Source organism: Lepisosteus oculatus, chromosome 11 (genome assembly GCF_040954835.1).
Source record: "Lepisosteus oculatus isolate fLepOcu1 chromosome 11, fLepOcu1.hap2, whole genome shotgun sequence".
NCBI classification, from domain to species: Eukaryota; Metazoa; Chordata; class Actinopteri; order Semionotiformes; family Lepisosteidae; genus Lepisosteus; species Lepisosteus oculatus.
In genome coordinates, this window is record NC_090706.1 from 29,917,048 (window position 1) to 29,939,348 (window position 22,301).

Sequence of the window (22,301 nt, forward strand, 5' to 3'; positions counted from 1 at the left end):
GGAACAACACAAGACTGCTGATCAAGTATTCATGCGTGAGAAAGAGAAGTGAGTTTTTGTCACTGCTCTATACAGTACTGTACCACACTATGGTGCATTGTAAGCATATCACTCCTGTATACTGTACTGCAGTATTGCCCCTCTCCCCTGTTTACTGTACTGCAGTATTACCCCTCTCCCCTGTTTACTGTACTGCAGTCTTGCCCCTCTCCCCTGTTTACTGTACTGCAGTATTACCCCTCTCCCCTGTTTACTGTACTGCAGTCTTGCCCCTCTCCCCTATTTACTGTACTGCAGTATTGCCCCTCTCCCCTGTTTACTGTACTGCAGTATTACCCCTCTCCCCTGTTTACTGTACTGCAGTATTACCCCTCTCCCTCATTCCTCCTCCCCCAGTGTGCCAGTCATGCAGGAGCTGGATGACACCGCCTGACACAGGGCTGATGGATGAGAGTCAGGGTACGGAGGGGAGTGATAGATGAGCAGCAGATGAGTGCAGACAGGTTTTCACACAGAGCGGAGGAGAGAGAGGAGGAGAGATGGAGAGTGAGGGGGAGAGAGAGAGGAGAAGAGATGGAGAGTGAGGAGGAAAGATGGAGAGTGAGGGGGAGAGAGAGAGAGGAGGAGAATGGGAGAGTCAGGGGAGATGGCCCGTCTTTGAGGGACATACAGGCTGACTCAGACATTGTGACCTCAATTCAGGTCCACAGCACTCCTTACTGGTGTTAATAGTGCTGCTGGACAGCGTTGTTGACCAACACCATTGATCGGTGCTATTGGTGCTTTTTCCCTCTGGTCCAACACTGAAAGACTGAGGGAGTCTCAGCTCTGCGTGTGTGTGGAGCCGTTCATTGCCCTACTTTCCTCTAATTGGTTTTCTCCGGAATTAAGGAATTACCACTGAATCCTAAGCCATTAAAGTCGGACCTCCTGGAACAGATTAATGGTGATTCCCGATCCTTGGCAGATGGTAATCTTGTTAATTCTCCCCCCTCCCTTGTCACACGCAGATACAAACCCCCCTTTCTCTGCGCGTCTGTCAGCGTCCAGGCCCATGTGGGCTGTATGGTTCTGGAACGCGAGATCAGCTGATCGACACCGACGCGGACCCTCCTCGACCCGTCCGGGGGTTGAGACCTGCTCTTTCAGCCTCTCACCATGTACACTACGCCCTGTCTCTCTGTGCGATCCCACTCGTCCTCTCTGACGCCACTGTCCAGAACACACAGGTTCAGTCTCCTGTCCCTCCTCCTCCTTCTGCTTTTTTGTCCTCTGCCTGTGTCCCCCTTCTCCCTTCTTTCTCTGTCTCTGTCCCACCCTCTTTCCTCACTCCTCTCTCTACCTCCTCCTCTTCCTCACTCCTGTCTCTCCCCCTCTTCCTCACTCCTGTCTCTCCCCCTCTCCATCAGTAATTTCTCTCTGTCTGCCCTCTCCCTCACTCCTCTCAAAATCCAATTCGAATACATTACAGTGTTGCCAAAGCAGATACAATTAACATATAATTTACAGACATTTACAGTACAAACATATTATTACACATTTACACATTTACACACAAAGAATATGAAGCATTATTGTGAGACAGGAGCACTGTCTGCTCCTCAGGCAGTGACAGGAGATCACACAATGGGCTGCAGCTCAATTGACTTTCCTCTCCCAGTAGGATCGGAAGCTGTTCTGGTTCTGGCAGCAGTGGGAATTCTGGGATTAGATTGGCTATTTTAGAGAAGAATGACTGTCTGATCCCAGGGTATTTCTCATAGTGCAGAAGAAAATATATCTCTGTCTCGTTTCTCCCTGCTGGCAGTGGGAGTGCAGCCTGTCCTGTCTGGGCAGCCAGTGTTGTTTGGCTTGTCTTATGCTTTGATTGACTTTGATTCATGATGTTCTAGCTGTGCTGTCCTGAGGTTGGTTGGTGTCAGTGAGCTTCAGGACCAGCTGTTTGAGGGGGCTCTTCTCTGGGCTCAGCTCTTGGCTCAGCAGGGCCTTGGGGCGGTAGGAGCTCTGGTTAGTGTGTTTCAGGTGTAACCCATATTTTCTTGCTCTCTTCTGTATATTGATCAGCAGTAGGTATTTGCCTAATTCAGACCTGCACGTGTTGTTAGATGTTTTTCACTCCACATTAGGTATGTTTTTACAGAACTCAGTGTGCAGGACTTCTGTGGAATATTTGTCCCATTGGGTGTAATCCTGTTCTGTGAGGGAACCCCACACTTCACTGCCATATAGGGCAATGGGTTGGATTACACTCTCAAATATTTTCAGGCATATTTTTATGGGAGGTTGATGTTGTAGAGTCTCCTTCTAATGGTGTAGAACGTCCTGCTCTCTGTCTCCCCTCTCTGTGTGTCAAATTCAAATTCAAACAGCTTTATTGGCATGACTGATGAATTACAGTGTTGCAGCAGAAAGAACTAACATAACATTTACAGACATGTAAATACAGCACATCATTGAGAGACAGGCTCACTGTCTGCTCCTCAGGCAGTGACAGGAGATCACACGCTGGGCTGCAGCTCTATTGAGTTTCCTCTCCCAGTAGGATCGGAAGCTGTTCCGGTTCTGGCAGCAGTGGGAATTCTGGGATGAGATTCATTATCTTAGGGAAAAATGTTTGCTGTTCTTGTAATCCATTAATACACCTGAGAGTGCAATCATTATCCAGCCAATAACCCAATGAGCTTCCCCACTAATGAAGTCCCAATTAGTATTGATCTGCTTCCTGCTCACAGCTCCGTCCATCTCCATCAGACTGTGAGTGTCTGAGAGAGAGCGATGCAGACAGATCGACCTCTCAGTCTCTTCTTTCACACAATGTCCCGAAAATTCCTTGACATCATATCGTATAACAGACCAGCAAGGCCTAATTAAGAATACTGTGTACAATTTTGGTCACCACGTTATTGAAAAGATTCTTCACCACGTTATTGAAAAGATTCTTCACCACGTTATTGAAAAGATTCTGTCCAGAGAAAAGCAACTAAATACATTCTGGGGCTCAAAGGAAAGTTCAGAGCTGATTGGCTGAAGGAGTTCAACCTCTTTAGTCACTGAGAACAGGGAGGACTATGAGGAGACCTGGCAGTAGTATTCAAAATCCTCACACTTCTTCAGAGCCAACAGTGAAGCATGAACCAGAGGACACAGCTGGAACTACAGGGAAGAGCTTTTAACACTGAGAACAGGAGGCACGTCTTTCCACAAAGGGTGGTGGGTGTGTGGAACAAGCTGCCCAGCCATCTAGTTCAAACCAGTAAACTGGCTTTTTACAACAAACAGCTGGATGAGATGCTCCACCCAGGACAGGAGGCACTAAGGCAGGTGGGAGTGTAGGACGTACTGTCCAGTCATGGTGTTGAGGGTGTAACTGGATGATCTTCAGATCAATTAACCACTAACAACCAAACAGGCTAGATGGGTTGAAGGCCTCCTCTTACCTGAGACCTTTCTGATCCAACACAAGCAGAGTCTTCCTTTTTGACAAGTGCCAGTTCCTGCCCCCTGGGGGCGCTAGAAAATGACTCTTGTTTTCCTGCCACTCTGCACCCGTGACCTTTACACCCACTCCTGCTCCGAGTGGAGAACAGGGAGACGGTGCTGAAAGCTCACTGGGAAGTGGTCAACTGTCTTATTAACAGTTGCAGACGAGAGCAATGATTACCCATCAGCCGGCGCAGTATGGAACAAACCTCAGAGACTGCTGTCTGGGTCTCTGTACTGCGCTCGGGTTCGAATGGCCTGAGCCTTGATTGTTCTGGTCAGCCCAGCTGTATAAATGTGCACTAGCAGAATAATGTAACTGGGGATCGAGGGCTTTAACCTGAGATGAACTATAGCTGTTGTCCTTGAGTTCTGATTAATTTAGGAAAAACAAACAGCACTGGCACTGCAGTGGCACTATATTGACACATCTGTGACACAGCAATGATGCGTCAGTGGCACCACAGTAAACCACCATACTGACACAGCACTGACACATCAGTGACACCATAGTGACACCATACTGACACATCAGTGACACCATAGTGACACCATACTGACACATCAGTGACACAGCACTGACACCACACTGACACAGCAGTGACACAGAGATACAACACTTTCATAGAGAATCATAGCTAAACCATCTAACTCTCACATTGACTGACTGGCACACTCACCAAATGGCACACTGACACACTGTCTCTCACACTGACCCACCGGCACACTGATCAACAGGCACACTGATGCACCGACTGACCTCTAATATACTGTCTGATTCTCACACTGACCAACTGACACACTGATTCTCACACTGGCACACTGTCTCACTCTCACACTGACCGACTGGCATACTGCCACACAGACCACTGACTGCCAAGCTGACTGACTCTCATACTTACCATACTGGCACAGTAATATGATGTCTGACTCTCACCCTGACCGACTGGCACACTGACTAGCACACTGGCACACTGACTGACTCTCACGCTGACCGACTGGCACACTGACTGACTAGCACACTGGCACACTGACTGACTCTCACCCTGACCGACTGGCACAATGGCACACTGATGAGCTGCAGTTAAGATCACGAGAGCAGCCCCTGACCCCCCAGGCTGGTTGTCAAGAGGAATAATTAGTCTTTGATCGTCTCGCTCGCTTGACATTTAATAAGGAGGAACGCAGCGCTGAAGAACTGGGGCTGAATAACGAGGGGGTTATTAACGAGAGCGCCCCGAGGGGGCCTGACGTCAACACCATGCATCCCTCCTGCCACACGCGCGCACACCCACTCAGGCAACGCACACACTTGCACTTGCCCAGACACGGGGCTGGTACATCCCTGAACAAACAGGAGTCCATTAACTTGGGCATCTGTCTCGCCTCCTCTCTCTCTTCTCAGCCGCTCTGGGTTTGACCCAGCTAAGGGACCATGGAGACATATCACTCATCACATCTTAACAGTCAGATCGCTAATCTCTACTGGCCGTGCACCTCCTGTCAGCAGCTCTGATCGCTCCTGGCACTTTCGAGACGCTCCCTTCAATTAAGTCCGAGTCACCTCCTCCTCCCTCTGTCACTCCCCCTCCCTCTCTCTTTCTGTTTGCGCGCCTCCCTCTCTTCACTCTCCCTCCCGATCCCTGCCTTGCTCTCTCTCAGTCTCCTCTCCAGCTGATCCGGGAGTGGGTCAGACTGTCTCCCGCAGAGAGGAGAGGGACTGGGAGAGGGGCAGAAGACCCTGCGCAGGGGACAAGGGATGACCGCGTGAGCCAGAGAGAGGGAGATCCAAGGACTGACGCCCAGCCTCTCGCACCCGGGTCCAGCCGCTGACCTGGGGCTCCAGACCCAGCCTGTCTGGAGCAGTGATTGCAGACAGGGAGGGGGGCTGCTGGGGCAGACGGCGACTGAAGCCGAGGAAGCAGAGGGAGACTGAAGAAGACTGAGGAAGGCGGGACACCTGACACCTGGGGCCTTGGGGTAAGTGTGGAGGGCTCTGCCACTTGGGTGAGTGCTCTGTCATTGTGGGGAGTGTGCTGCCACTTGGGTGAGTGCTCTACCATTGGGGGGCATGCTCTGTCATTGGGGGAAGTGTGCTGCCACTGGGGGGCGTGCTCTGTAATTGGTGGGAGTGTGCTGCCACTGGGGGAAGCTCCTCTATTGGTCTGTACTGGACAGCACTGAGATGTACTGGTCTGTACTGGTCTGTACAAGACCATACTCGTCCGTACTGGACAGCACTGAAATATACTGGTCTGTACTGGACAGAACTGAGATGTACTGGTTTGTACTGATACAGTATATAGTGATCTGTACTGGACTGCACTGAGATATACTAGTCTGTACTGATATGTACTGGTCTGCACAGGACCATATTGAGATGTGCTATTCAGTACTGATAAGTAATGGTCTGTACTGGTGTCTGGAGTGGTTTGTACTGCTGTGTGTACTGGTCTGCACTAGTGTGTACTAGCCTGCACTGGTGTATGTACTGGTGTCATGGTCTGTACAATATCTGGTCTTTACAGGTATGTACTGGTGTGTATTGGTGTGTACTAACAGGCTGATGTATACTGGTTTATACTGGTGTACAATGGTCCTTTACTGGTGTTTTCTAACTGTACTGGTCTGCAATGCTATGTACTAATCTGTAGTGGTGTGTAGTGGTCTGTACTGGTGTGAGCACACCTCGTGCTGTTCCGCTCTGTCCTGCACAACACACAACAACATGCCGTCACAACCCCAGCCCAGTCTCACGAGCAAGCTTGCCGCCGGTGCCCGTGTGATTGATCGTGCGCCGTGGAGAGCAGCGGCTCTTTCAGGAGCGCAGCGGGCGGACCGCTGTTCTTCATTAGCGGGACAGTCGGCCAGCGCTCACCCGCTGCTCTTACTGCCGGCTGTTTGTTGTTGCTATGTGAACGGCGGGTCTGTCAGCGGGGGGGGGGGTTTATTACAGCGGAGAGGGTTATGAGACAGTGATGACATCTGGGGCAGCGAGAGAGGGAGGGAGGAGGGACAGGGACAGGTAGAAAGGAACTATATATAGAGCAAGAGACGGACTGACCTCACAGAGCTCCAGCGCTCCATAATTCCGGTTTAACCCTCCAAGACAGGGTAAAGGGGGAGGGGGATTGTGGGATGGAGCACTGATGTGTCAGAGAGTGTCCCACACTGAAGAGCACCAGACTGGCTGGAGATACAGGCTGTGAGTGTGCGCAGGGGTGTGTCACAGTGTCTCACACTGAAGAGCACCAGCCTGGCTGGAGATACAGGGTGTGAGTGTGCGCAGGGGTGTGTCACAGTGTCTCACACTGAAGAGCACCAGCCTGGCTGGAGATACGGGGTGTGAGTGTGTGCAGGGGTGTGTCACAGTGTCCCACACTGAAGAGCACCAGACTGGCTGGAGATACAGGCTGTGAGTGTGCGCAGGGGTGTGTCACAGTGTCTCACACTGAAGAGCACCAGACTGGCTGGAGATACAGGGTGTGAGTGTGTGCAGTGGGGTGTCACAGTGTCTCACACTGAAGAGCACCAGCCTGGGTGGAGATACAGGCTGTGAGTGTGCGCAGGGGTGTGTCACAGTGTCTCACACTGAAGAGCACCAGACTGGCTGGAGATACAGGGTGTGAGTGTGCGCAGGGGTGTGTCACAGTGTCTCACACTGAAGAGCACCAGACTGGCTGGAGATACAGGCTGTGAGTGTGCGCAGGGGTGTGTCACAGTGTCTCACACTGAAGAGCACTAGACTGGCTGGAGATACAGGCTGTGAGTGTGTGCAGGGGTGTGTCACAGTGTCTCACACTGAAGAGCACTAGACTGGCTGGAGATACAGGGGGTGAGTGTGCGCAGGGGTGTGTCACAGTGTCTCACACTGAAGAGCACCAGACTGGCTGGAGATACAGGGTGTGAGTGTGCGCAGTGGTGTGTCACAGTGTCTCACACTGAAGAGCACCAGCCTGGGTGGAGATACAGGCTGTGAGTGTGTGCAGGGGTGTGTCACAGTGTCTCACACTGAAGAGCACCAGCCTGGGTGGAGATACAGGCTGTGAGTGTGTGCAGGGGTGTGTCACAGTGTCTCACACTGAAGAGCACCAGACTGGCTGGAGATACAGGGTGTGAGTGTGCGCAGTGGTGTGTCACAGTGTCTCACACTGAAGAGCACCAGCCTGGGTGGAGATACAGGCTGTGAGTGTGTGCAGGGGTGTGTCACAGTGTCTCACACTGAAGAGCACCAGCCTGGGTGGAGATACAGGCTGTGAGTGTGTGCAGGGGTGTGTCACAGTGTCTCACACTGAAGAGCACCAGACTGGCTGGAGATACAGGGTGTAAGTGTGCGCAGTGGTGTGTCACAGTGTCTCACACTGAAGAGCACCAGCCTGGGTGGAGATACGGGCTGTGAGTGTGTGCAGGGGTGTGTCACAGTGTCTCACACTGAAGAGCACCAGCCTGGCTGGAGATACAGGCTGTGAGTGAGAACAGGGGTGTATCACAGTATCTCACACTGAAGAACACCAGACTGGCTGGATACAGGCTTCGAGTGTGCGCAGGGGTGTGTCAGAGAGTGTCCCACACTGCAGTGCACCAGACACACACACACTGGCCCACTACAGGAGCTCAAACACAGTGACACACTCAGACACCAGAGCTGATAGATCTGTGCATGTGTGCATCGCTTCAGTCTGCAGCTGGGACTGCCGTCTGGCAGCTCTCACAGCTAATGAGCTAACGAGCACCCCCCTAATCATCTGAACGATTTCCTGTTCATGAACTACCCCTCCTTAATAACAATAATCCATCTCTCTTGAATCCCTCCGTCTGGAGTCAAAGCTGTTGTTGAAATCATCACTGATTTCAGTTAATAAATTACAGCTGAGAACAAATCCAATCAGGGAGTTTTGGACCAGACAGGATGGCGTCTGTAGAGGCTCTCGTCGTCTCATTCATGAAACAGCTGAGCCATGAGCTACTGATACTGCTACCTGTTACAGTTACCTGTGTTACAGCATCCTGACAAGTGAGCTGTGCTGAAGGGCTTGCTCTTGTCCGTACCCTTTCTGATTTAATTTTAGAGCAGCTGAGTTGCTGGAGCATTGTGTTCAATTCCTGGGGTGCTATCTGTGTGGAGTTTGTATGTTCTGCCAGTGTTTGTGTGAGCTTCCTGGTGCTCCACTTTCCTCCCACAGTCATAAAAGGCATACTGGTAGGTTAAATGACTTCTGGGAAAGTTGGCCCTGGTGTGCGTGTGTGTCCTGTGATTGACCGATTGTCCAGGGTGTCCTGCCTTGGGCACATTGCTTGCTGGGATAGGGGCTGGCTCCCCCACGACTTGGATGAAGCATTGAAAATGGGTGGATGATGTTTTTGTTTTAATGTACAATGAGACAGGATATTCTGAAACAGTCTACAGTGACAGATGTTTACAGTGTGCACAGTGTGACAGGAAAATACGTTTTCAAAAAGCCTACCAACCGTTTCCAAATACAGAAGTACTAAACTAAAACAAAATATGAAAAACTCAAAATTCTTGAATTGGCTATTAACAACCAAAGACAACCAAAACCTGCGCTGACACATCAATCAGCCTCAGGACAGCACATCTAAAACAACAGTACCTTACAACACAAACTGGAATGCAACCCTAAAGAGATCATACACACTTGCCAAGAATCTGACCAGGGTACGAAACAGCAAAGAGAAACAGACCCCTGTTGAAGTACAGGCTCAGTGACCACAGCCTGGCCATAGAAACTGGACACAGACAGACCTGACTGTCCAGAGAGGACAGGCTGTACTCCCACTGCCAGCAGGGCGAAGCAGAGACAGAGATACACTTTCTGCTGCACTGTGAGAAATACTCTGGGATCAGACAAACATTCTTCCCTAAAATGTAATCCCAGAATTCCCACACCTGCCAGAATCAGATCCTACTGGGAGAGGAAACTCAATAGAGCTGCTCCCCAGTATGTGATCTCCTCTCACTGCCTGAGGACACAATGTTTTATATTGTAAATATCTAGTAATGATGTTTCTACATCATGTCGGGTTAATTGTTACTGCTTTGGCAGCACTGTAATTAATCAGTCATGCCAATGGAGCTCTTGAATTACATTTTAGAGCGACGGAGGAGAGAGAGGAGGTGGAGAGAGGGATCGCTGTGGCTCTTCAGTGCAGGAGGAGATCAGTCACTGGGCCGATGTAGGCGCCCCGTCTGTGTCTTCTCGCTTTGACACGGGCAACGTGGAGAATGAGCAGCCCAAACCCCTGATCTCACAGCCTCCCCGCCCGAACAGGAGCTCTACCTCATCAGGAACTGACGAAGGAGGCGCTAGAGGGGCTGGATGAAATAACGCCATTACCGTCCCCCGGCGTCCAGGATCCCAGTGGGACGCTGCTGGAGCGGGCGGTCAGGCGCCTGGGGGGGGAAGACCCCGAGTCCAGCTGCCATGCAGACGTTAGGGTGCTGCTGGGAGGGCCGGCAGCACCCCACTCCTCTGCCCAATCCGCTTGAGTGCTCCGAGGCCTGAATGCGACTTGGCTGACCTCCTGTCTCTCTCACTCCGTCTGTTCCAGTTCCAGTTTCCAGTCACAGACCGGGGCGACGCGAGCCCCCCAGCCCCGATTCACCGTGGGACCCCCTTCCTGCAGCCACTCGCTCAGAATGCGCCCCTCTATCTGCTGAGCCTGAGTCTGTGTCCCCTCTCTGCCCCCCCCCCCCCTGCTGTCGTCTCGCTGGCCCTCCCACCTGGGTGATGTCACCATGCGCACCCCCCCCCTCCATCTCCCCGGGGGGCTGAGCACCGACAGCTAGTCTGAGGTGCGATGGGGCGGCGAGCCGCCGAGCCCACCCATCCTGTGCCAGTGCTGGGCCTCCCATTGGCACCTGGGAGGGGCTGGAATGCTGGGAGTGAGGTGAAAGGTCAGACAGGCCAGGTGTGTGCAGAGGAGCGTCAGCGGAGCCTCGCGCTGTCTCCACGGCGATGGGGCTCCCTGACGTTCCCGGGGCTGTGCAGCGTGGCCGTGCAGACGTCGCCCGGCCTCCGGGGGCAGCTGCCCACCTCCAAGAGGGCGAGATGCCCCAACACAGGAAGTGCATCCCAGCCAGCCAGTCACAGTGCTCAAAGGAGAAAAGGGGGAGCTACCAGGGCCAGAGAGGGAGGAGTGACCTCGAGTGACTCAGGAAGAGGCGCTGCTTATGATGTCAAAGGCAGAGGGGTTTCCCGCAACCGTGGGGGCGGGGCTTTGAATGACATCATTGAGCACGCAGACTACATGGAGACAGTGGGAGGAGCCCACAGAAATAGCAATACCGCTGGAGTTTCTCAGCAACCGGAGGGAGGGGCTTCCGAGGAAGTGGGCGTGGCCTCGCGGGAGAAAGGGAGGCGGGGCTCCAGGTATGCCAATGGGAGTGTGGTTGCCCCAGAGACAGTGGGAGGGGTCTGTAGAGATGGCAGTGACGAGGCTGTAGAGAAAGTGGGTGTGGCCGATGCCAGCAAAGAGAACCAGACGGGGAAGCTGAGAACAGGGTGCAATAAAAGTGGGCATCACAGCGTCACAGTGTCGAGGAGCAAAGAGCCAGAGCTCCCCAAGAAAGAACCCTCCACTCACCCTGCAGACTGCCCCCCCAGACACCCCCCCGCTGTACCCCCCCGCTGCTGCACACAGTGTGGCAGACGAAAGTCTGTGGCTCCCCCCTGCCTGGCCACACACTGCCGGAGGAGGCGGAGCAGGGGGAATCAGAGTGCCCCTTCAGTCCCTACATGCAACGCAGACTGTCCCCCTAAAGACATCCCCTCCAGGGAATTGGGGACCTCCCCCCAAAGACATCCTGTCCCCCCACCGCCAGCCCCCCATCCCTCACCCTCCGGCTCCAGCCACAGAATCCACAGTGCCAAAGGTTCCCAGGGCGACCCGCTCCGGGCCAGCTCTGCTCCCCCAAAGCCCACAAGCACAGGTTCCCCAGCCCCAGATGCCCACCCTACCCATGCCGGGCCTCCCCAGCCCCCCTCGCCCCTGCGGAACGGGGCCCCTGCGGGCCTGTCGGGGCGCCTGCTGCGAGTGGAGGAAAGCCTGCTGTCCAACCAGGAGAAGATCCGAGTGCTGCTCAACGTCATCCAGGACCTGGAGAGGAGCAAGGCCCTGAGCGAGGGGTGAGTGAGAGTGAGTGAGTGTGAGAGTGTGAGTCTGAGTGAGAGTGAATGTGTGAGTGTGACTCTGAGTGAGAGTTAGTGAGAGTGTGAGTGTGAGAGTGTGACTCTGAGTGAGAGCTAGTGAGAGTGTGAGTGTGAGAGTGTGAAACTCTGCACATGGAGATCTGTAGAATCATCCTCCGTGTGCAGAGAAAAACTCCTAACAACGGGTGCAGGGCCGAATTAGGCCAGTACCCACTATTGATAAACATACAGAAAAGAATATTAAAGTATTGGCTACACCTAAAAAACAGCGACCAAAATTCCTACCACCACAAAGCCCTGCTGAGCCAAGAGCTGAGCCCAAAACAGAGCCCCCTGAGCCAGCTGGTCCTGAGGCTCACCGACCTGAGCCACACCAACACTAACCAGCCTCAGGACAGCACTGCTAGAGCACCACAACCCAGACTCAACCACATCACAGCACAGATCAAACAGCAATATCTCACACACTGGGACACACACACACAAACACAACATAAACTGGAATGCTACAGAACCTTAAACAGACAATACACACTAGCTGAATATTTGACCAAAATAAAAAATAACAAACAGAAACAGACCCTGACGAAGTACAGGCTCAGTGACCACAACCTGGCCATAGAAACTGGGCGACACAGGCAGACCTGGCTGCCCAGAGAGGACAGGCTGTGCTCCCACTGCCAGCAGGGAGAAATAGAGACAGAGGTGCACTTCCTACTGCACTGTGACAGATACTCTGGGATTAGAGAAACATTCTTCCCGAAATTCAGAAATCTAATCCCAGAGTTCCCACACCTGCCAAAACCACAACAGGTCCCAATCCTACTGGGAGAGGGAGGAGGGAACTCAGTTGATCTGGCAGCCCAGTATGTGATCTCCTGTCACAGCCTGAGGAACAGTGAGTCCGTCTCCCAATAATTCTCCAGCTGCCTACAGTATGTCAATATTATATAATATGTCTTTGTTGTAAATGTCTGTAACATGTCTGTAGATTTTATTTTACTTCTATTTTTTGTTTTGTTCTATGTTAATTTTATTATTTTTATTTGCTTTGGCAACACTGATTGTACCCATCGGTCATGCTAATAAAGCACCTTGAATTGAATTGTGTGACTCTGAGTGAGAGTTAGTGAGAGTGTGAGTGTGAGAGTGTGACTGAGTGAGAGTTAGTGAGAGTGTAAGTGTGAGAGTGTGACTCTGAGTGAGAGCTAGTGAGAGTGTGAGTGTGAGAGTGTGACTCTGAGTGAGAGCTAGTGAGAGTGTGAGTGTGAGAGTGTGACTCTGAGTGAGAGTTAGTGAGAGTGTGAGTGTGAGAGTGTGACTCTGAGTGAGAGTGAGTGTGTGAGTGTGACTCTGAGTGAGAGTGAGTGTGTGACTGAGTGAGATTGAGTGAGTGTGACTCTGAGTGAGAGTTAGTGAGAGTGTGAGTGTGAGAGTGTGACTCTGAGTGAGAGTTAGTGTGAGAGTGTGACTCTGAGTGAGAGTTAGTGAGAGTGTGAGTGTGAGAGTGTGACTGAGTGAGAGCTAGTGAGAGTGTGAGTGTGAGAGTGTGACTCTGAGTGAGAGTGTGAGTGTGAGAGTGTGACTGAGTGAGAGTGTGACTCTGAGTGACGGTGAGTGTGCGTGAGTGTGCCCTTTCAGCTCTAAGCACAGGACCTCCCTGCCTCCCTCTCCCAGTCTCTTAGTTCAGATCACTAATCCTCCTTCCCTCTCATTCACTGCTCTGACAGGTGGAACTAATCTCCCGACAGATTACAATATCAGAAGTGTAATTAATGTTTTCATTTCAATTTGTGCTGATCCATGTGTGACTGAGAGTGTGCCCTCTGTCTGTTCGTCTTATTGTCAACCTGTGGGTGTGGGCGTGGGTGTCAATGTGTGTGTTTGTGTCAATGAGTGTGTAGTTTAAATTGAGCTTTTTTTTTCCAGACGCTGTTCATACCGGACTGGCCAGGACCTCAATAACTGCCCCACCTGCCAGAAAACAGCCTGTATCATTTACAGGTGAGACTGATGCTCTGGCTCATCGGCAGACTGAAAACACTGAGTGATGCACTGAGAGACTGAGTCATTTACAGACACACTCAGGGACTGACCGACACACTGCGCGACTGACCGACACATTGAGCGACGCACCGGTGACTGACCAACATACCAAGTGACTGAGTCACTCCTGGACACACTCAGTGACTGACTGACACACTGAGCGACACACTGCGCGACTGACCGACACACTGCGCGACGCACCGGTGACTGACCAACATACCAAGTGACTGAGTCACTCCTGGACACACTCAGTGACTGACCAACACACTGAGTGACCGAGCGACGCATCGAGCGACGCACCGGTGACTGACCAGCGCGCTACACTGTATCTACACTGGAGGAGCGGGGCTCGAGGGTCTCGGGACAGTTTTCTGGTTGATCTGCTGTGGGGATGTTTGCTCTGTCTCTCCTGTCTCGGCCCGGCTGGTTTCAGACAGAGCAGAAGCAGAGTGTGGCTCACGAGTATTTAGACTCGTCCTCGACACTCGGGACCCCCCGGACAACTGTACCTAGACCCCCCCAGGGCCCTGTCAGAGCGAGGTGGGACAGGGCTGCAGCACAGAGAGAGGAGGAGTGCAAACAGAGCCTCCAGAGCCTCCTACTGTCTGTCTTCCCCACACAGATCACAGCAGCACAGCTGAGGACCTGCTGGACAGCTGTTTGTGTCTCTCTCTGTCCCTCCTCTCCCTTCCCGTCCCTCTCTGTCATCCCATCTGTCCCTTCCTGTCCCCCCTCTCTCTCTGTCCCTTCCTGTCTCTCTGTCTTTTCCTGTCCCTCTCTGCCCCTTCCTTTACCCTCTCTCTCCCTTTTTGTCCTCTGTCCCTTTCTCTTTTCTCAGATTAAAATTCAATTTACTGGCGTGTTTGATGAATTAGTGTTGCCAAAGCAGGAACAATTAACATGACATTTTCAGTAGAAACATTATTGGGCATCTCTCCCTGCCCTGTGATCCCCTCTCTCTCCCCGTCCTCCTTGTCTCTCTCTCTCTCCCTCCTTTCTCTCTCTGTGGTTGTCCTGCCTGTCTTTTCTCATTTTCTCGATCTGCTTCATGTAAATGTGATCACCCAGCGTGCTCTCATCCAGCATGACTTACACACACAGAATCAGACAAAGTTATTATTTCCTGACTCTGGAGATTAAGAGGATTAAAGCAGCGTTTGAGATTCCACACAGGTTACGGAAGCTGCTGAGCTATTATGGCAGCGAAAGAGACAGCTCATTTTCGGGACGTCAGGTCTGTAGGTGGGCTACAGCCGCAGAGCAGCACAGCCTGGCAGCAGGGTACACCGGTACTGCTACAGTCATAACACCCTCTAACGCTCTGAATACAAACCAGGACACTTTCACTTTCAAATTATTTTTAGCATCAGGAATTTGAGTTTGATGTTGACTGCCTGGGGATGTTTTCACTTGTCAATTTGAATTAATCTGCGTGAAGGAGATTCTCTGTGAATCAGCCTGCATCTGAGAGGAATAGAGGCAGGGGGCTCAGTGTGAGGGACTCACACCTGGACCGAGTGTCCCGCTGTCTGAGACAGAGAGACAGGGGACAGGATTCAGTCAGTCAGCTCACAGACAACCCAGTGACTGATCACAGCCTGTCTTCTACAGTATTTTATTTAGTAACAAGCATGGAAATACAGACTTTAATTAAGATTCTCTATGATCTATAGAAATTTCATTTCCTAATCGGTGCCATGGTGAAATATCCCCAAAAAAGGGATTTCTGTGGCTTTTGTGCCTTTCTCATGCTATCCCTGTCTTCCCTGTGCTATCCCTGTCCTCCCTTTGCGATCCCTGTCCTCCCTTTGCGATCCTTGTTCTCCCTGTGCGATCCCTGTCCTACCTGTGCTATCCCTGTCCTCCCTGTGCGATCCCTGTCTTCCCTGTATGATCCCTGTCCTCCCTGTGCGATCCCTGTCTTCCCTGTATGATCCCTGTCCTCCCTGTGCGATCCCTGTCCTCCCTGTGCGATCCCTGTCCTCCCTGTGCGATCCCTGTCCTCCCTGTGCGATCCCTGTCTTCCCTGTGCGATCCCTGTCCTCCCTGTGCGATCCCTGTTTTCCCTGTGCGATCCCTGTTTTCCCTGTGCGATCCCTGTCCTCCCTGCGCGATCCCTGTCTTCCCTGTATGATCCCTGTCCTCCCTGTGCGATCCCTGTTTTCCCTGTGCGATCCCTGTTTTCCCTGTGCGATCCCTGTCCTCCCTGCGCGATCCCTGTCTTCCCTGCAGACTCACCAAGCTGCTCCTCCCTCTTCCCTGCAGCGTGGAGCACGACTTCCGGCAGCAGGAGGGCCGCTTTCAGGGGTTCCTGCAGTGTCTGCAGGGGGAGGCCGGGAGCACCCCGAAACCTGCTCCCCCCCCATCGCCGCCGCCGCCCCCGCCGCCCCCCCGCACGGCCAAGAGCAAGGCCCGGAGACTGAGCAGGAGGTGCTTCTGGTGGCTGTAGGCTGTAGCACACCCGCCAGCGGGGGGCCGACGAGCAGACCCCCACAGAACCCCACACCGCCGCTTCACTGCCCTGACCCCAGCCCGAGTCCTGGAGGGGGGAACAGAGGACAACCGCCCCTGCTCCCCCCTGCCCGGGGTCAGATTGATTAGGGGCAGAGAGTACAGGAGACCACGGCCGGGGTCTCTCTTACAGCCCAGTGACAGGGACGGGAGCACAGCGCCACTTGCTGGCCGGCTGGGTGCAGCACGACTCTGCGCCCCCTTTTCAGTCCAGTCCGGAATCGCAGATCGCTGACTGCCAGTATTTTCAGCCCTCCACTGACCCTCTTGTGCTGAACGCCGGCGAGAACGCACGAAGACAATCTCCTGCGCAGGAGGACGTCCTTCAGCCCTCCCCGGATTACGCAATCTCGACCAAGCACGGGGACGGACTGCCAGAACTGGCTACAGTACTCTACAGCTTTGGATTACAGGAGTGCAGTTGAATTACAGGGGGACAGCGAAAACAGGTCCATCGGGACACCGGAACAACGGAGAGTCTTCGGAAAAATTACTCTTGATCTGTAAGCTGGGGCAGGTGAAGAGGGAGATTGGCGTACAGGACACAGTAACCAGACATTACAGGGGACAGGACACAGTGATCACACCCCACAGCACACAGAACACGACAGGGCCCCACAGGACACAGTGACAATCCAGTGATCAGACACAGCCAGGGCAGAAAGTCCAAATGTCCTCCCAATGGCTTTAGGATGAGTAATGGCTCCTGTACTGGCTGACTTTTCTATGTACCTGTAACAGGTCAGTGTATTTTTATAGCCAATTTCAGTGCGTGATTCTCTTTGTACCTCGGATCGTCTTTTGCAGCTGTTTGTAACTGAAGCAACGCGTCCAATTAAAGTGTGTATTTTAAAGTAGCTTCGTGTGCAGCAGTTTCGTTCGGTGTGCCAAGAAAGTGATCTATAGAGAGACTAACTGTCTCCCATCCTGTCTGTGTCAGTGTGTCCCAGTCCTGCAGTGTGCAGGATGTGTGTGTCTGTGTCCCAGCCCTGCAGTGTGCAGGATGTGTGTGTCTGTGTCCCAGCCCTGCAGTGTGCAGGATGTGTGTGTCTGTGTGTCCCAGTATTGCAGGATGTGTGTGTCTGTGTGTCCCAGCCCTGCAGTGTGCAGGATGTGTGTGTCTGTGTGTCCCAGCCCTGCAGTGTGCAGGATGTGTGTGTCTGTGTGTCCCAGTATTGCAGGATGTGTGTGTCAGTGTGTCCCAGCCCTGCAGTGTGCAGGATGTGTGTGTCAGTGTGTCCCAGCCCTGCAGTGGGCAGGATGTGTGTGTCTGTGTGTCCCAGCCCTGCAGTGTGCAGGATGTGTGTGTCTGTGTGTCCCAGCCCTGCAGTGGGCAGGATGTGTGTGTCTGTGTGTCCCAGCCCTGCAGTGGGCAGGATGTGTGTGTCTGTGTGTCCCAGTATTGCAGGATGTGTGTGTCTGTGTGTCCCAGCCCTGCAGTGTGCAGGATGTGTGTGTCTGTGTGTCCCAGCCCTGCAGTGGGCAGGATGTGTGTGTCTGTGTGTCCCAGCCCTGCAGTGTGCAGGATGTGTGTGACTGTGTCCCAGCCCTGCTGGGTGAAACTGACCCTGAAGCTGATTGCTGCAGCCTTTCATCACCATGACAAGATCTGAGCCTCTGGCCTCAGCACCGCAGGAAGAACGGCTTTTCCATTCTGCCAGACGAAAGCACGTTAAGCAAATCTCCTGAACACTACAGAGTTATGAAGCTCCCCTCCCCCTGCCCCTGGCCAGAGTCACTCTCTTGGTGATAAACTGCTCAATTACATGCGCCTCTCTGTCTCCCGTAACCACTGGGGAGACAGCCCTGTTTCTGAACGCCCTTCACTACAGCTTTGCAAGGCATCCCAGACCTGAGCACAGCTGGTTTGACCTGAACACTGCAGGTTTGACCTGAGCTCTGCAGGAAAGCCTGGACCTGAACACCACCGGTTTGACCTGAGCTCTGCGGGACAGCCCAGACCTGAACACTGAAGATTTGACCCTGAGATCTGCGGGACAGCCCAGACCTGAACACTGCCAATGTTAAATGAGAAATGGCACAGCCAGTGACCCACAGTCCATGTCATATCAGCTCTGCACCTCTGTTGTGGGGAGATGGGATCATGCTGGCACTGGTCCCCTGAAACTCAGGATTGGAGCCTTTTGCAGTAGTGAAGAGCCTCACTCCTGGAAAAAGCCCAGGAATCTGCCCTGTGTGTCTCTAACACAGCAGATTCACCAGACCCTGCAGGAGGGGCGGGTCTCTGTGGGCCCATGTGGGTGTGTCCCTGACTGAGGAGAGGGCACGTTGCTATAGCAGCAGCAGGACTGGGCGGCGGCAGGGGCGGGGACTCACGATGAGGGCATGTTCCCGGCCCAGGGTGATGACTTTGCGGTTGACGATACGCAGGAGCTGCAGCACAATCTCCTGGATATGATGGAAGGTCGGGCCCTGCAAAGACAAACAGGGCAAACATCAGCAACACTGAGCCACCATAACACAGTCAGGGAGACAGAGAGAGAGACAGACAGGGTGAGAGAGGGAGACAGTGTGATGGGGAGAGAGGCAGACAGGGTGAGAGAGGGGAGAGAGGGAGAGACAGGATAACAGAGGGGGGAAAAGACAGAGAAAGTGTGACAAGGAGAGAGACAGACAGGGTGAGAGAGGGAGACAGTGTGATGGGGAGAGAGGCAGACAGGGTGAGAGAGGGGAGAGAGATGGGGTAACAGAGTGGGGGAGAGACTCGATTTCCCTATTTTACGGCAGGGGTACAGTGTTAGCCCTGGAGCACCACAGTGAACACATTTTGGGGTGTCTCACCGCCTGCTCTGTGCTCAGGACCTCCAGGATGTTGTTCAGAAGCTCCACGCAGTTGCGGCCGTCCTCCAGGCCCCGCGCTCCATCATGGGAGCTGTCATCCTGACGAGACAGCAGGACGGACAGCTCCCGCAGCATCATGGGTAAGAGGATGTCACGGCACTCTGCACAGAGACACACCCCCAGTGAAGACAGACACAGGGCAGAGACACACCCCCAGTGAAGACAGACACAGGGCAGATACACACCCCCAGTGAAGACAGATACAGGGCAGAGACACACCCCCCCAGTGAAGACAGACACAGGGCAGATACACCCCCCCCCAGTGAAGACAGACACAGGGCAGAGACACCCCCCCAGTGAAGACAGACACAGGGCAGAGACACACCCCCCCAGTGAAGACAGACACAGGGCAGATACACACACACCTCCCCAGTGAAGACAGACACAGGGCAGATACACCCCCCCCCAGTGAAGACAGACACAGGGCAGAGACACACACACCCCCCCAGTGAAGACAGACACAGGGCAGATACACACACCTCCCCAGTGAAGACAGACACAGGGCAGATACACCCCCCCAGTGAAGACAGACACAGGGCAGATACACACACCCTCTTCGCTGCCTCCCCCTGTCTCTCTCAGCTCTGATCGCCCTCTCTCTCTGCCTCCCCCTGTCTCTCTCAGCTCTGATCGCCCTCTCTCTCTGCCTCCCCCTGTCTCTCTCAGCTCTGATCGCCCTCTCTCTCTGCCTCCCCCTGTCTCTCTCAGCTCCGATCGCCCTCTCTCTCTGCCTCCCCCTGTCTCTCTCAGCTCCGATCGCCCTCTCTCTCTGCCTCCCCCTGTCTCTCTCAGCTCTGATCGCCCTCTCTCTCTGCCTCCCCCTGTCTCTCTCAGCTCTGATCGCCCTCTCTCCCTGCCTCCCCCTGTCTCTCTCAGCTCTGATCGCCCTCTCTCTCTGCCTCCCCCTGTCTCTCTCAGCTCTGATCGCCCTCTCTCTCTGCCTCCCCCTGTCTCTCTCAGCTCCGATCGCCCTCTCTCTCTGCCTCCCCCTGTCTCTCTCAGCTCCGATCGCCCTCTCTCTCTGCCTCCCCCTGTCTCTCTCAGCTCTGATCGCCCTCTCTCTCTGCCTCCCCCTGTCTCTCTCAGCTCTGATCGCCCTCTCTCCCTGCCTCCCCCTGTCTCTCTCAGCTCCGATCGCCCTCTCTCTCTGCCTCCCCCTGTCTCTCTCAGCTCCGATCGCCCTCTCTCCCTGCCTCCCCCTGTCTCTCTCAGCTCCGATCGCCCTCTCTCTCTGCCTCCCCCTGTCTCTCTCAGCTCTGATCGCCCTCTCTCTCTGCCTCCCCCTGTCTCTCTCAGCTCTGATCGCCCTCTCTCCCTGCCTCCCCCTGTCTCTCTCAGCTCTGATCGCCCTCTCTCCCTGCCTCCCCCTCTCCCCCTGTGACAGTGTGACCCAGCCCTGCCGAGGCTGTGCTTTGCCAGTTAATCCCTCAGTGACGCAGCGCTAGCACACTCCACTGCCACCCCCACCTTCCCGGATTATTCCTCCCACACTGTGCCTGTGATCGCTGCGCCCCAGCGCAGCTTGTTCCCGATCTTCACCAGTGCCCCCCCACCGCGTGACCTTTCCACGTTCCGGCCTGCTGCCCTGCTCTGCCCCCGCCGTGACCCCGGGCGCCCTGCCTCCCTCTCGGAAAGGTCACAGTGCTGGGGAGAGGGGCCCTGGTGCGTGACTGTCTGGACTCGGGTCTGTACACAAGTCCGGGGCATCTGAACTGTGGCTAAGAAGGAATTAAAGCCCGCGTAGCCAGGAGCCAGGACAACATGCCAGCAGTCTCCCGCTTCCACCCCCATGTCTGTGCATCTGCGTCTGGCCCTGCATGCTGCACGCGACGTTCAGTAGAACATTGACATCAGCAGTAAGGTTTCTCCTCTATTCCTGAGGCTGGGATGTGGGAGGGACAGGGCTGGAGGATGGGAGGCGGTGAGGGACAGGGCTGGAAGATGGGGGCGGGGTGAGGGGCAGGGCTGGAGGATGGGAGGCGGTGAGGGACAGGGCTGGAAGATGGGGGAGGGGTGAGGGGCAGGGCTGGAGGATGGGGGAGGGGTGAGGGGCAGGGCTGGAGGTTGGGGGCAGGGGGGAGGGGCAGGACTGGAGGATGGGGGTGGGGTGAGGGGCAGGGCTGGAGGTTGGGAGGAGGGGTGAGGGGCAGGACTGGAGGTTGGGAGGAGGGGTGAGGGGCAGGACTGGAGGTTGGGGGCGGGGTGAGGGGCAGGACTGGAGGATGGGAGGCGGTGAGGGGCAGGACTGGAGGATGGGAGGCGGGGTGAGGGGCAGGGCTGGAGGATGGGAGGCGGGGTGAGGGGCAGGGCTGGAAGATGGGGGCAGGGTGAGGGGCAGGGCTGGAGGATGGGGGAGGGGGGAGGGGCAGGGCTGGAGGATGGGAGGAGGGGGGAGGGGCAGGACTGGAGGATGGGGGTGGGGTGAGGGGCAGGGCTGGAGGATGGGAGGCGGGGTGAGGGGCAGGACTGGAGGATGGGAGGAGGGGGGAGGGGCAGGACTGGAGGATGGGGGTGGGGTGAGGGGCAGGGCTGGAGGATGGGAGGCGGGGTGAGGGGCAGGACTGGAGGATGGGAGGAGGGGGGAGGGGCAGGACTGGAGGATGGGGGTGGGGTGAGGGGCAGGGCTGGAGGATGGGAGGAGGGGGGAGGGGCAGGACTGGAGGTTAGGAGGCGGGGTGAGGGGCAGGGCTGGAGGATGGGAGGCGGGGTGAGGGGCAGGGCTGGAGGATGGGGGAGGGGTGAGGGGCAGGACTGGAGGATGGGGGTGGGGTGAGGGGCAGGGCTGGAGGATGGGAGGAGGGGGGAGGGGCAGGACTGGAGGATGGGGGTGGGGTGAGGGGCAGGGCTGGAGGTTGGGGGGAGGGGTGAGGTGGTGAGGGGCAGGGCTGGAGGATGGGGGGAGGAGTGAGGGGCAGGACTGGAGGTTGGGGGGAGGGGCAGGACTGGAGGAGGGGTAGTTGAGAAGAGGGCAACATACTGAGGCCCCTGGAACAGAGCTGCTCCTTGGCAGTCGAGTGGGCACTCAGACCCCTGAACGCCAGCTTGACTCAGAGCCAGGAAAATTTGTTCTAGCTTCTTCACTGTCAGAACCGATTAGGACAACTGTCACCGTGAGTCCGACTGGCCTCCACGGTCTGACAGGCTCAGCGCTCACAACGTTTTCTGCTCCAAGAAGAGATGCCAGCAGTGTCAGGGCTTCTGGGAGAAGAGCCACAGATACAGACTGTCCCT

At 54.7% G+C, this 22,301-nt stretch overlaps 2 protein-coding genes across 4 annotated transcripts in view; one reads left to right on the top strand and one right to left on the bottom strand.

The window, feature by feature from the left end:
• The window catches only part of LOC102686751 (dedicator of cytokinesis protein 2-like), a 58,150-nt gene that overhangs the window by 15,839 nt on the left and 20,010 nt on the right, over window positions 1–22,301 (bottom strand). Inside the window, exons 25-26 of the mRNA XM_069196076.1 lie at window positions 19,011–19,171; window positions 18,546–18,641 (exon numbers count right to left, since the gene is read on the bottom strand). Coding sequence (XP_069052177.1) covers window positions 18,546–18,641; window positions 19,011–19,171 — 257 coding nt within the window. The remainder of the gene's footprint in view (window positions 1–18,545; window positions 18,642–19,010; window positions 19,172–22,301) is intronic.
• LOC107077640 (protein INSYN2B-like) lies at window positions 4,115–17,065 on the top strand. Of its 3 annotated transcripts, XM_069196077.1 has the most exons (5): window positions 4,115–5,460; window positions 9,595–11,627; window positions 13,581–13,655; window positions 15,136–15,307; window positions 15,963–17,065. In XM_069196077.1, exons 2-5 carry the CDS (start codon window positions 10,300–10,302, stop codon window positions 16,296–16,298), a joined length of 1,911 nt encoding a protein of 636 aa, XP_069052178.1. In that variant the 5' UTR covers window positions 4,115–5,460; window positions 9,595–10,299; the 3' UTR covers window positions 16,299–17,065. The 3 variants fall into 3 exon arrangements, with proteins under 3 accessions (XP_069052178.1, XP_069052179.1, XP_069052180.1); XM_069196078.1 differs by lacking the exon at window positions 15,136–15,307 and having other exon boundaries at window positions 4,116–5,460; window positions 15,930–16,234; XM_069196079.1 differs by lacking the exon at window positions 15,136–15,307 and having other exon boundaries at window positions 4,117–5,460; window positions 15,963–16,234.